At 32.1% G+C, this 15,459-nt stretch overlaps 1 protein-coding gene across 2 annotated transcripts in view; it reads left to right on the top strand.

The window, feature by feature from the left end:
• Nucleotides 1–15,459, top strand: part of LOC149086764 (uncharacterized) — an 88,919-nt gene that overhangs the window by 38,721 nt on the left and 34,739 nt on the right. For both annotated transcript variants that reach the window (XM_089231135.1, XM_089231134.1), the window contains exon 2: nucleotides 3,173–3,260. In XM_089231135.1, the coding sequence (XP_089087261.1) occupies nucleotides 3,191–3,260 (70 nt within the window). In that variant the 5' untranslated portion in view covers nucleotides 3,173–3,190. The remainder of the gene's footprint in view (nucleotides 1–3,172; nucleotides 3,261–15,459) is intronic.

The following is a 15,459-nucleotide window of genomic DNA, read 5'->3' as shown; positions in this document are numbered from 1 at the left end:
TTTTTTATCTGCATTAAATTACGAGTTAATTATTAGTTATGGGGAACTCTATTAACTTCGGTTAAAGGATTATCTTTAGAATACGGAAATTGTTCTCGCAGGTCAGGGTGATCATAATTATAATCATAGATTTTGATTTAATGTATGGGTCTAATTACGAAATTAATTTATAAATCTGATATGATTTGGATAACAAGTTTTTTTTACGTAGCTCTTTCAGACAAAGCATTCTTTTGCAGTTTTGATACTCGAAAAATGCAAAATGCATAAAAAACCTAAATATCAGCAAATCTTCATTTTTTTCAATTTTTTTTTGTGAAGATATAATTCACTTCGTTCAAATTTTTCCAGCCAAGATGATGCGAGGTACATTCACCTTCACATACAATTTTTGTTAGAATTTTATTGCCAAAAATTTTATGTAATAAATCACACTTTTCCCGGAGGCACTTTCCCCTGGAAGCCATCTTAAACTCCCTCCCGAAAGTTCAACTTTAAGTACTGCCCTCTGATGAAAGCCCGCAAAGTTCATTTACTGTATTTTTAACTGCTGGGTAGATGAGACAGTGGCTACCACTGCCAAAAGAAAATATTTGTCCGAAGGAATCATGGGTAAATAAAAAGGCTACAGAAACCCTAGAAACATTCCATGTTTCATGGAACCCATAAAATGATATCGACGGGGGTAATAAAGGAATGTAAAGAAATTTAAAAAAAGCATAATTGAATAAATAAATAAAAAGAATATACTGAATATATATTGAAAAAGAATATAAATAAATTAAAAACTGTGTATAAAAAAGCGTGTAAATAATATTTGAAAATAACAAAATTGCCACAGTCTAAGTATCATACAAATGTAAATAAATCAAAATCGTTCAAGAAATCTATGAGAAAGTTTTTTTTCTCAAAATTAATTCATTTCCATAAAATTTTGAAAAATATATACCATATTAATATACAAAACAATAATCACTACTCAGCCATATACTGACAGCTAATCAGTTTGTTTTACTACTACTCAACCGTATACTCACCTCACATACACATTCCTATGAGAAATAATTCATTTATACTAAAAACATTACGATTTTCAACACTTCGTAACATATTTTTTAAAAATTATTCAGTAATGAATAAAAATAAAATCAATAATATGTTTGGTCAAAGCGATAATATTTATTATTTATAATCATAAAAATAATTCGTACTTTACTTAATATCAAAATATAGCGTTATCTTCTTATTATGTTTTCCTATATCCTCCGGTAATAATAATAATATAATAATAATGATTTGTGCAAATATTTCCAGTCGTGATTCTTCCCAAATACTGAATATCATCTTCTGAAGGTTTTCTCTCGTCAGCTTATCACCAAAATGATCTCGAAATACGATATCGATTTGCGTGCTGTCATGTAATCCGGCAATGAAGATGAATCTGACAATCAGTGTAATTCTGTCTTTTCCATGAATATTTCATGAGATTTTCGTTCACATTGAACCTTCCATCCTAGTCCATTTTTTTTTCTCGATTTCGGAGGCTTGTCTTCATACATATGTACAAGAACAGCCGGAAAAATTATCCATACGAGTAGTATTGAGTATTCGGTACCTTCCATTGGATCACGTTAGCGAAAATCCATTTGCGCTTCTGACACATTTGTTGGTCCATTAAGGTTGGATGACGATTCCGCGATATGGACTCTTACTCTTTAGATTACTTTCCACCACGAGGAAATTATTTGCAACTCGTTTTAATCAATCTTCTGAGATAATCACAGCTTGTCGAGGAGATTTAGCCTCGAGACTCGAGTCGGGGTCTCGAAATTCCAGACTCTCCTTACGGTGTTGCTCAGTTAGCACGTAATACATTAGGAGACGTATTATATATATAATTCTCAAAGCTCATTCAATAGCAATTTCTCTCTTTCTTGAATGGAATGGATGGACTTTTCATTTTTCTTTTGCTGTAATGAACTTAGTGTTTCGTGTTCGTTTATTGTCGGCAAAAGTTCTTCAATTCGTATCGATTAATCCCATTAGCAATATATCAAGATGAATCGACCACGGTAGAGACATATATATATTAGTCTCTCATAAATATTAAAGCAAAGTATAGGTAGTTTAACTCTAATTCCTGAGAATGGTTCTGCTTATAATATGATGGAAGACGATGTTAAAAAGAGCGTATTCAATTAATAACCTCAACCTTTCATCATATCTAACTATAACTATTAATTAGCGATAATAAAAGGTAGTCAGCATCACTGCTGATATAGTTAGCTTTCTCCACCTCAGTGAGAAATAAATTTATATTACCCCACCATATATTTACATAATTAAGTCGTTCAATGAAACTTATGAATAAAACTTCAAGGATGCAAATAATAACTTCAGTGTAATGATTATAAATATATTTAAGATAAATAATCTTGAAGATTTAAATATTATGGTTCAGCTTTTCAATGTTTAAATTACTGATTGAAATATTCAAGAAAAATACATAAAAGCAATTAAAAATTATTTATTTATTGATTTTTTTTACAACCTATGCTTTTTTCCACATTTAAATAAATTAACACTTGGATAATTTACTGAATTTCATTAGGGGATTCACTAGAAATGAGAAAAGTGGCGTAGAATTCTATTTTTTTTTCATTTTTAATTAACAAATATGAAAATTCGAGAAAACGTTTTAAAGAAATATCCACATAACAACTTATTTATCGGTTTTTAAAATCAATGTGCGACTTTTTTTTTACATTTAAATAAATTAACACTTTGAAAATTTGTTGTTTCATAAGGGATTCGCAAGAAATTAAAAGGTAATATTTTAAAAATAAAATTTTGTAGTATATTATTTATTTCTTTAAAATAAACTAAAATTAGTTTCGTTACATTTTTAATTACTTAATATGAACATTTTAGAAGAAATTTGCAAAAAAATTTCATTGATTTTTTTTAAACCGAAATGCTATTTTTTAACATTTAAATAAATTAATAGTTTAAATATCAGCAGAATTTCCATCAGGGGATTCACCAGAAATAAAATTGTGTTCGTAAAGTTTTGCTTATTTCCTTAAAAATTTATACTTTTTTTTAAATTACTTTGCATGAATATTACATAATTTTCTTCATAATTATAATCATTTTTCTCTATATTTTTCAGTTCACCAGTCAGAAAACAATGGACAGAAGTTTCTACAACATAGTGATTTTTGCTGTCACTACCATATTGACAATGCACTTATGTGAAGGTAATAATAATAATAATATATTTTTCTCTTTGGATACGGATAATAACTCGAATATTATGTTTAAATTACTCATACTTTATTCTTCGAATATCAGATGGATCATAATAGTGATTAGGATTATAATCACTATTATTTTTATACATAAATTTCTTTATATTTTTTATTATGAACATAGACGAAAAAATCGTCTTCATGATTGGAAATGGCTATGCGTTGACGTGCTCTTTACTTGAAGAAATGAATTACGTATACTTAAAGGGATACGTATTTTTCGTATTTATGAAATAGATGCGGTAAATGAGAAATTTGCGCATCTATTTTAATGAATAATTGCGAAAATTTGGTTTCTACCACTTTTCCACGGAATCTTTATAATTTACACTTTTTGAAGAGAAAATTGGTTGTAATCTTGCTGAGCACTTGAATTCTAGAAGTTTCAACCGTGAACAGTACTTCAATATTTGAACTCGTAATTAAATTACAAAAAAGAAAACTATTCTCGTTAGTGTTTAGTTCGCTTTTTTGAAAAGAAATGCAAAACTTTTGATTGGAAAAATATTTTTGTGTATGAAAAATGCAAAACTTTTAATTTTAATTTTTTTTTCAAGTGAATGCAAAATTTTTTATTCTAAACCATTTTTTGTGGATGATTGCAAAATTTTTGATTTGAAAATTTTTTTGCGAGTGAATGCAAAATTCTTAACTTGAAATATTTCTATTTTTGTGAATAAACCAAATTTCTCTCACTTAGAATTTTTTTGCGAAATTGGGATTTTTCATTTGCAAAATTTACCTACCTCTACTTTTACTGTATATAAGAAACCTATTATTCATATCATATCCAACACGTGTGCATTTCATCAAATATTCTTCCTTTTTTTTTACCTTCAATGTGCAAAAAAAACTCCATATTTCATACCTTGATTGAAGATGATAATCATGTTACAAAGCTTGAAATATACAGAACAAAAATAAGTACGTCTCTGATTCAAAGAATATGGACGTTCTGGAACATAAACATGACTTGTGAAATTCCCCTGAGAGCAATGCATTAAAAGGAAGAGCCACTGACAAACCAGGTTTATTATCGATCTTTGCTTTTATCGGGACAATGCACTCGCTCGTACAGTACGTTCCCAATAGTTTAAGTGGCAGTCTGAAAAAAGAGCAGTTTGTCAGAAGTTCGAATTAATTCTCATATTTATTCACCAATTCTAAGAATCTCCCACGTCATAAACTGAAGTTTTCGTTATGTTTCATCCTCTTGCTTCCTACAGCGCTTAATGTATTTTCAAATCCTGATTGATACGATGCTTATTGAATCTCGTTCAGGTGGTTAAGGGCACGAAGTGAATGCAATCACCCCAAGAAACATCCAAACAATAAGATGGAAGAAAAGAAAAGAACAATTCCTACGAGTGGAGCAATGCGTATGCGAAATACTCGTAATTTTTGAGATTTGTTTCGATTGTTATGTTTAATGGAGTAACACAGACAAGAAAAAATATACAAAATAAATAAATGGATGGGACTCCATTTATGTGGCTGCAAATCATCAGTGACGTGATAGAGACTCATTTCTTGCAAAAAACATATGCTCTTTACAGTTTCTTAAAATGTATTGCCTCATCAGAATCTTTTCAGTTACTTTTTTTTTCATTGAAGAAACACCGTCAAATGAATTAATTCTTACTTTATTGGAAAAAGAATTAGCAGTATCATTCATCTATTTTGCATTAATAATCCGTGGAAGAGAAATCAATTGGATAAGAAATTTTTGCACCAAAATAATTTAAAACAATATCGATGTAATTTAATTTTTTGTCGCTTGTTTATTTATCATCCAAATATAATTTTTTCTGAATACGGCGAAATACTTTCTTATTTTATATTCATGGGAAATAATGAAATCCATTCAAAACATTAATGCTATTTTCTTTTTTTCAAACAAAATTTTGACGTGAGGCTAGCATGTTAATTTTTTGTTTTGTCTATTTTGTCGAGTTTGATGCCAGTGACAGCAAAGCGTTCTTTACCGCGATTACATGGACACTTCTTCAAGGTTTAGCTATTAGGTTACGGGCATTTTTTTTTTAATTTGTTCTTTTAGCTGTTTAGGTTTTTCCTATAGCAGTGTTTCTCAACCTGTCTGACTAGTAAAATGTCTGAAACAGTTTGGCGGACCACTCCGGTAATTTCCGTTGTTCCGATTTTTTTATACATTTGTCCCGTTTTTTCAACGGTACTTATTTGAATTTCTAATATTTACCTAAGTCGCGAATACACACATACCAGCGATTCTATAATATGAATTATATTATGATAATTATGGCGAGAAAATTATGAATATTCATCTCACATTTGTCAGGTTTAGCGTTTTGCCGTTTTTTTGGAATTTTAAATGCGATTGGTGATTGTGTGCCTAATTCTTGCAATGATTTTGATGAAAATTGTTGATGTCCCGTATTTTACGGATTATTATTTAAGATCCCAGTTTACCGAATTTTATTTTTCGTAATGAAATATGGTCATCGGGTCATTTGAATATTTTGTTTCGTGAAATACATTTTTGTTTACTGCGATCTATAGCAGCCCTTTGTTGTAACACCCTTCAGAAATATCAGCAGTAATTACCAAACTGCATTGAAAGCAAAAAATTGCAGCTTTTGGCAAAATTTAGTCATATCCCGCATGTATAAAAGCAATTTCATGCATCCTCCTCGATGATTTATGGTAAACCTAAGATATTATTTTATTTGAAGCCATATGGATATTATCAGTATCAATTACGACGGGTGAATAATTTTATTAATCCTGCCAGCTGACCACGCTGGCTATAGTGTGACCCGCTGTTCTATAGTGTTAAAGCAGACATTTTTTATTGCAAAAGAGAGAAGCTAAAACTTTCTACTAAAACGGTTTTCGGCCACTTTGAAGATGTGTGGGTATCGTGAAGGACTCGAATCGCGACTCGAATCATCCACAGGATTCGAATCCGAATCCTGTTGACGACATAGCGGTTGTTAGTCGGCTGAAGTTGGTGCCTCTGAGCGCCGGTTTTATATATTTTGTGGGAAAGCTGTATCGAAAATTCAGGAAATAAAAGTCATGAAAATCTGAAAACTAAAATCAGGATATGAAAACTTGGAAAATTCAGAATAAATGAAAGAGACAATATTTCAGAATAAATGAAAGAGACAATATTTCAGAATAAATGAAAGAGACAATATTTCAGAATAAATGAAAGAGACAATATTTCAGAATAAATGAAAGAGACAATATTTCAGAATAAATGAAAGAGACAATATTTCAGAATAAATGAAAGAGACAATATTTCAGAATAAATGAAAGAGACAATATTTCAGAATAAATGAAAGAGACAATATTTCAGAATAAATGAAAGAGACAATATTTCAGAATAAATGAAAGAGACAATATTTCAGAATAAATGAAAGAGACAATATATGACAGACAATTTCAGAATAAATGAAAGAGACAATATATGACAGACAATTTCAGAATAAATGACAGACAATTTCAGAATAAATGACAGACAATTTCAGAATAAATGACAGACAATTTCAGAATAAATGACAGACAATTTCAGAATAAATGACAGACAATTTCAGAATAAATGACAGACAATTTCAGAATAAATGAAAAATAATTTCGGAATAAACCAAAGAAATTATGTCAGAATAAATAAAATAAATAGTTTCAGAATAAATGAAAGAAAAGTAATTCAAATGATTCAGAATTCCAGAAAATGATGAAAATCCAGAATTCCAGAAAATGATGAAAATCCAGAATTCCAGAAAATGATGAAAATCCAGAATTCCAGAAAATGATGAAAATCTAGAATTCCAATTTTGATGGAAATTCCGAATACCAAAAACATAAAAATTATAAAAATTTATAAAGAAAAAAAAATTTTCCCATTCAGTCCAGAATTTATAGAAATTCAGAATTTTTATGAAAAAAATTATTGTTGCCGTGACTGTGTAGCCCGATGTGACCGTACCTGCCGCAACCCCCCAAGACCGGCTCTTACTACAGACTCAAAAGCTAGCTAGTTTAGAGTTTTTTGCATATTTTTTCATTTTCTTGGGATTACAAATCAACATAGCCATACAATATCAAATATTACCAAACTTACACAACAGTAATAAAAACATAATAAAATTTACTGCACAAAAGAATATTTATAAAAAAAATATGAAAAAATGAAATGAAGCAAGACCAAAGAAAGGAGGTAAAAAAAAGCATCATCAAGCTTTAGCAAATACAAATTTGACTGCACATAATTATGTTATCACGGGTCACATGCATTATTATCGTGGGTTTTTGTATTTATTTTTATTTTTTGGCAAAATCGTTCTCCATAACGTTTTTACCACGCAAACTAGAATAATGATCCAAAAGGTGCTCCTCTCTATGGGTCTTTTTTTTTCTCTACCATTTCAACCCGGAACTTGCAAACTCTGGGAAACTTCAACGAGCTTATAGTATGCAAGAAACTAAGAAAAAATATATTAAAAGGTCTTTTTTTTCATGAAAAAAAAAAACCACAGAGAAAGCCTTAGAACAGGATATAGCACGCATGTCAAGTGACCATGCAGCAGGTGAACTTGAATGTAATGCTTCTGTCCTTTGTTTTTCCCCCTTGTTTTTCTACGGGTAAGTGTCTTAGTGTATGTAAATAAGTGAAAACTTTTCATCGAGGCCAGTCACGGGTTGAAATTTCGGGTTATTTTGCCTGGGTTTCTTCTCTTAGTCTTCTTCCGAGCTTTAAGCAAAAAAAAAAAAAAGAAGGATAATATTAATTAATGTTGAGGATCGATTTCGTGAATCATTTTGTTTGACGTTATTTATGGGGTTCGTGATATTTTTTGGCACTAGGAGAAGAGAAATCTTCACAATATAGTCTTGAGAAGTAGTCGGAATTTTAGAAGTTATTAAAACCTATAGGGTCATAAGAATTTTTTATGAACTTATTTTATCCTTGGAATTGGGCTGTGTGTTACGTTTGTTGAACGAGAGATTTTTTTTATGGCATTATTCGCATGGATATTCAATTTTGCTAATTAAAAAGTCTAATGAGTGTCCCAGTCTTTTATTAAGTTTTGTTCAGAAAGAAATTTCGTTTTTTATGATTTCTCGAAAATTAAATTTTCAGCGATTTTATCCTTAGTATCGACACAAAATTTTTTTTCGTCCTGACCAGAATCAGAAATAATTTACTTAAAAAATTACCAAAAAAGATTCCCCCCCCCCCAATTCTTTTTATCACACGGTACATAAGGTTTCCCGTAATCGTAATTACTAATTATTTTAATTTAATGAAATACATTTGTTAAAATTAAATTGATTAATTCATTAAAATTAATTAAAAGGTTGAATAATTGAAAAGTTGCATCAATTAGAAAAAACATACTAAATAAACATCCAATTTTTAGAAACTTCTCAAATATTTTGTTCAAGTAACCAATAACCACATGTATAAAAATTGTGTGCAATTTGGTCATTAATTGGAAGAAACATTCCTAAAAATACCGTTCACATACATTTATGAAAAAAAATTAGTCGGAATGAAAAAATGCATGGATCGATATTCAGTGCATGTTGTTTTTTGACCGTCGCAAACATAACTTATATTTAATCCCTTCACGTATAACCTTTTAGCAACAAATTTGGATTATCTATATATGACGAATCAGCGATAAATCTGGTAACCTTGTCCTAACCTAGCCGTGCATTAGGAAAAAGAAGGGGAAAGAAAAAAATAGCAGAAAAAAAAATAGAAAAGAAAAAAACAGAATATAATCGATAAGTAGTGTACATTAAATTTCTCTTTACACCCTCACCCTACATGTTCTCTTTCGCTCTTGCATGTATATAGTAGAAAGCTGCATTATATGTGGGTAAAAAATTATCAACAGGAGTGTAGAAAAAACCAGAAGGAAAAAAAAATATTTTCTCATTGGGTTACAATAAAGCTTCGCGATGTTGAGCATGGAGGAAAAAAAACAAAGAGAACTGAATTGAATTTATTTCAGTGGAGTTTGGGCGAAGTATTTCGGGTTAATGGGGTTAAATCCCCATTTTTATTTTGCCATCCAAAATAAAATTCCACTAGATATGCTGGAATGTTTTATCACATCCACCGAATCGAAAATAAAAATCACAGCTTATAACATTCATTTCTTTCTCTCTACTAAAAATTTGACATAAAATAATTTTTAAGAAAGAGAAAATTGCGTCTCCATTGGAGGAAATTTTTGCTTTCAAACAAGCTAAAATCTTCAAAGGAAAAAAAAATTGAAATCATCCAAAGAATAAATTAGGATAAAGGAATATATAGATTATAGTTATATAGAAGAACATGTGCTCAAACTTCTCATTTTCGTTGCTCAAGAAGGTACAGAAAATAAATAAATAATAATGGTAATAAATTAATAAATAAAATAAAAATAACATTCAGAACTTTCAGTGCAACCCGTGATGGAAAAAAAACCAAAAATGACGAATACTGGGCTATAGAAAAATTCTATAGTAGAAAATTGCTTTTTCCATCCATAAAATTGAATGATTTTTTGTTCATTTTAGCACCTTTCATAGCCATCATCCCGAATGGAAAAGGCATAACGGCCAGGCATTCTCACACGCCTTTAGACGAGTTGATAACCATTGAATGATATTCCTATTGTACTCGGGACCTTGAACTTCTCCCAGATTAAGAAATAGAATATAATAATAGAAATTCACTTCCTTTTGAAAAGAATAAGAAACCCCCTTTCATCTCTCGCATTTTTTTCGAGACGAACCAAACAAATCCCAATACGGAGTTGACTGAGCATTCATTTGGCTTTCAATGGCAGATGCTTTTCAATTCCGAACAAATAAATTCTGGTGCAAAACAGTATAACATATTCATTTATTTATTTCTTATGACTATTATTTCTGTGTAAGTTGCCCGTCAAGCACTGGGCCTGCATCACTTATGACCAAATCGCAAGGATATGTTCGCCTTGGGATTGAAGATCAGCGAGATAAAAGAGAACTATTTCCAAGGGCTAGACTTCTTCGAAGCATTCTCTTCTTTACATATGATAATATTTCTCTTCTTTTTCGATTGATTATAGCATGATGATTCTTCGAGGCGGGATTCCACTGGAAACAAACAAAATTTCTGTCTCACAATACGAAGCATGGGGTGATTCGTTCACTCCTCGTACGTCTCGCAGACCGTGATTTTCTTTAGTCATTCGACCCTTGGAGTGGGTGGAATAGGGCTCTTATTTGCTTTTCCATCAACTTATTTATTAAATTATGGTACATATTCCTCCCCCTTCCCCCTTCTGCGGTAATGATTTCTTTTACCTATTCTTTGAAGGTTCTCGAAATAATATCATATTCCCAAGGGAAATTCGTCTTGTTGTGTCCAAATTCTGCCAGATGAATATCAAAGTTTTTCCTTTTAGACGTGACTTGATAACCAACGACTGGAAGAAAAAAAAAAGCAAATTTCAATATAAATGCTAATGGAATTTCCATCATCTATATTGTTTCTCTCTCATCCATCTTTCTCATATCTAAGGCATTCTTTTTTTTTTTTCATTTCTTGAAAAGAAATGCCCGTTTGAGTGAATGCAATGGATGGCACTTTTCATTGTTGGTATTCGTCCGACACGTTTATAAATTTTTTTTATTGAATTTGTGATTAACTGATTTCTTTTAGGTATGCTTGTTCGTAAAATCAGCATTGAAACATGAAATTCTCTATTTTTACGAACTTTGTTAATTAAATTAGAGAATTCTATAAAAGTTTTGTTCTTCTATATAATTTTATCACATATTATTCTCTTGTTTGTAGTGATAAATATTCAGGAAGAGACTCGGGATTCTTGAGTTTGGTAAGCACCAAAAAAAAAAAAATTATGCATTTTACCCTGCACAATAAACACGACAAAACGCCAAACATTGCAAATATGTATGACTGCAAATTTTAGGAGAGTGTGCGGGCTCAACCTTTGTTAGAGTGTAGGCCACTTCATTCGTTTGGAAACGGATCGTAGGCCACTTAATTAAGTGATTTGGAACAGCGCCGAAAGTCACTTGAGCGATCTATAAATGTGCCACGGGTCACTTAAGTTATCTGTAACTAGGCCGCGGACCTCTTAATAGTTCTGAAACTGCGCCATGGTTCACTCCAGTGATCCTTAAATGCGTCGCGTGTCACTTAAGTGATCTGGGAATGTGCCGGGGCCCTTTAAAGTCTCTGGAACTGTGCTGCACATTACTCCAAATGATGTTTATATGACACTGGTCACTGAAGTGATGCGGAACTGCACCACGGGTCGCTTAATTGATTTGGAAATGTGCCGCTTAGTTAATTTGCACAAAATTAGGTTTGATGTCGGAAACCATGAGTTGAAAACCACCATTAGGAGTTACCGACAGGTTCTTCTGTATGTTTTGAAAAAATCCGGGCAGCGCAGGGCATTTCTGCTAATTTATGTCATAAAAGAAAAGCAGGACATCAATCTAATTATTTTATTAATTCCATCGATTTTGAGGGATTGGTAGCCCAGATCGATAAACTACTCGCCTAAAGTACCAAAGGATATCTAGAGATGTAGGGAGTTCGATACCCGGTTCGTCATTGTCAGAAACTTTCCTGACACAGGAGTAGAACAGACACGGTGACATGGCCACAGGAAAAGATTGCGACCGCAAGGAATTCCAGATCGAGGGGTTAGCGCACCAACCGGTATAATTAACCCTCGTGTGCAGATAATGACCGTGGTGTGACGAAAATGATCAAGTGAATCATTGATTTTGATCTTCAATTAAAATACAGACCAGTTAAATCGTTTTAAAGCCTGGGATTATTCCCAGATTACATGAGTTAAACCTGGGATGAGGTTATTCAATTTCTTGCATCGCTGTGTCCGCAAATGTCTCGGTTAAGAAACATTTCAAGGAGTAATATCACTTTTTCCCTCCACCTTTTGGTGATCGTTAGTTAACAATCCAAACAGTTACAGCCTCCTCGTATGTATATGCAGCAGCAGAAGAAATATCTGCTCTGCTTTCTTACCATTTTCTTCCGTATGAGATTTTTTTTTTTTTTGTTATATTTCCATTTCTGTCTCGTTTCGCTAGCTGGATGGTGTTCGTTATGATGCTTGGATAACCTTGTGGATTTGCTGATAATGTCTGGAACATTTCCTCGTAACAGATCATCTCTTGTCAATTTCTCATTCGTTCAACTGCTTTTTTTTTTTTGCTGTCTATTAATGGGTTTTCGATTAAATGATGTGATCGGTTCTCTCTCTCAAGCAAATGGACTTTCTTTTCGCTTTTCATTAATCCGACTGATTTTCACCAAAAAGGAAAAAAAAAAAATAGGAGAAGGAAGGATGGTTGTTGAGTTTTTCGGACGAGAAGAAGTTCGTGCTCAACGAGCTGTCGAATATCTCGGGTCAGTGATTTGCATGTCGTTTCTCGTGACTTAAAACTCGTTTTAATTCACAAAAGTCACCGGAAATTTTGGTTAAGCTGTGGATGACCCTGGAGAGTTCGAGTATACATCATTTGGTGATGGATATTGACTGGGTATCTATTTGATTTTAATAGCAAGTACAAAAAAAAAAAAATCTGTCATCATGTAAAAGTTGCCCTTTTTCACTGATGACTGAGTTTCATTTTCTACCTTTTTTGAGAACTACTTATTATTTTAAAACTTCCTAGGCTTGAGGATGTTTCATATTTAATTTAATCCAGTTGGAGCAATAAAATGTTTTTTTTAATGTTGTGTATAATTAGAAAGACATTTTACGATTAAAAATATTGTGACAATATTGACAATTATATATGTATATTCACCTTGCATACGTCGCTATGCTGATTTTTGAAATTCATTAATTCCATTTCTGTTTGCCACTTATTTATTTTTTGCATTTTGGGGATTACTAAATTACTTGAGATGATTTTCCATAATCCATTATTGTAAATTTTAGTTATGTTTTGTTATACTAAGTTTAGATTATAAAATATCTCAAGAAATGTTATATACAGTAGGTAGTAATTAGCAACTCCCCCACTAAACTATAGGAGATGGATCTTTTTAGGTTATGACTTTTGGTGGGCAATCCGTGTAGAAATTTTCATGGGCAAATAAAACAAAAATTAATTACATTTATCATGGAGTCCACTTCACTGGAGCCCTGTCTTTGTACTTCCCGTTGGGACCACAGCAGTGATATCCGAATGTTGAGCAGCTGAGCTTTAGGGTGTCGTAAGACCAGACAGTGGTGCAACTAGTTGTTTTAAGAATATAATCACAGTCGATTCTCCGTACCCGAAATTACTCCGTTTCAAAACAAACAATTATGATCAAGGAATTAGACCATATCTGGATATTATGCCGAGGTGAACTCGGAAAGCAAAGTCATCTGGTCTCCGTCGGAAATACGCTACTGAAGTTAAGGGAGACTACTAATGCCTCTACTGCGCACTTGCCCGATTTGCAAGAGGACCTGGGTTCGATTAATGGTGGCGACCAATAACTTTTCTTTCTGAGTTCACTTCGGCATAATAACCAGATAAAGTCAAATTGAGTGAGAAAAAGCCGTCTCAAACAATTATTGTATCGAAAATTCCTTATAGAGAAGTATTTTTCAATGGGCAAACTCTATTTTTTTTTTCAAACTCTAATTTGTGAATTCTTGTTCATAAATCGGGAATTTAGCGTATTTAACAGTGATTATGTATAATCCCAAGCTCGTATTGGTAAATATAATAATCCGCCAATTAACTACTTAATTAACTGAACATAACTATGGTCCAGGATGCTGATTCTGAATGGTAATGTTGGTTTTCAAGGAAACAGTCATTTTCCGGATATTTTTACTGAGGTGAACTCGGAAAGAAAAGTCGTCACGTCTCCGCCGGGACTTGGTTGACTTTTCTTTCCGAGTTCACCTCAGCAAAAATATCCGGAAAATAACTGTTTCCTTGATATCTGGAGCTGAGAAAAAAGCCATCTATCTCACTCTAATGTTGGTTTTGTTTGCACATGTTGATACGTGTGAAGAAAACCAACATAACTGGTGATGTTATGAAACGTTTATTTCTTCTTCACACTTATTTTAATTTAACTTTTATTGCAAAATATGTGTAATGCACGTATCATGCACGAGTAAAAATAATTAATTGGTTTGATGAAGAGAAGAAAGGTTATAATTTTTTATATTGATCACAGACTTTCCAACTTTATTTGGAAATGATGCATAACCGCAGGTAAAAGTGATAAATGTAGTGAAATTTGATGATTATCGAGGCGATTGATGATTATGCACAACCACCGTTGTATGTATCACTTTTACACACAGTAACATATAGGAACCAATTGCGACCAAAGCCAAACGTCGTATAAATGTGAAATATGTCGGATAAACGAGGTTCTACTGTGCATCATACCTCTCCAATAGCGGACACTCCCCGTTATCGGACAAAAGGTTTGGTCCCATGGGTGTCCGTTATCGAGAGGTTCTACTGTAGAAGCTTTTTTATGTAATGACTTGATTGTAAAATGAAAGTTGCAATTCAAAACAGGATATCTTTCTACGTGAAGTATTTCCCGACAAATATTTGTTTGCAGTGAACAATATTAATGAACAAATATTTGTTTGAATGCAACAAGACACATAAATGTTAAATTTTATCTTGGAAATGTGAGATGATAACGTTGAAAAAAAAATTACTTGTTAATTTTTTTTCAATTGTGTGATTCATATCCATGCGGCGCCCATGTCAAGACATACGCTTACACGCAAAAATATTACAAAATGTAGGAAGTAACAAAATTTTCTCCTCACAAAAGAACTAGATGCATTCTCGAAAGTAACTTCCTGCCTCTGCGAATCCATCCGAGTATATCAAGATCTTAAGATTCATCAGTTGTAAGTATTCCAGTCCCTTTCAGACATTCTCAAAGAAAAGTGGGGAGTAAGATACAATCCACTCCATTCATGCATTCACCTTCGATGAATATTCCGAGCATAATAACAAAAGATCAGACATAGATCTTAGGATAATATGAGAGAAAAGGGGCACACAAAACGTTCCATAGTTATTTTTATGCAAGGTGGTAAAGAACCAGTTATTTTGTAAGTCACTCATTTTCTGTGGTTAA

Source organism: Pholcus phalangioides, unplaced genomic scaffold (genome assembly GCF_987345545.1).
Source record: "Pholcus phalangioides strain wild (caught in Gottingen) unplaced genomic scaffold, Ppha-v1.0 ptg000004l_1, whole genome shotgun sequence".
In the NCBI taxonomy this organism is placed as follows: domain Eukaryota; kingdom Metazoa; phylum Arthropoda; class Arachnida; order Araneae; family Pholcidae; genus Pholcus; species Pholcus phalangioides.
Note: the sequence above shows the minus strand (reverse complement) of the source record. Positions and strands in the feature narration are given on the sequence as shown.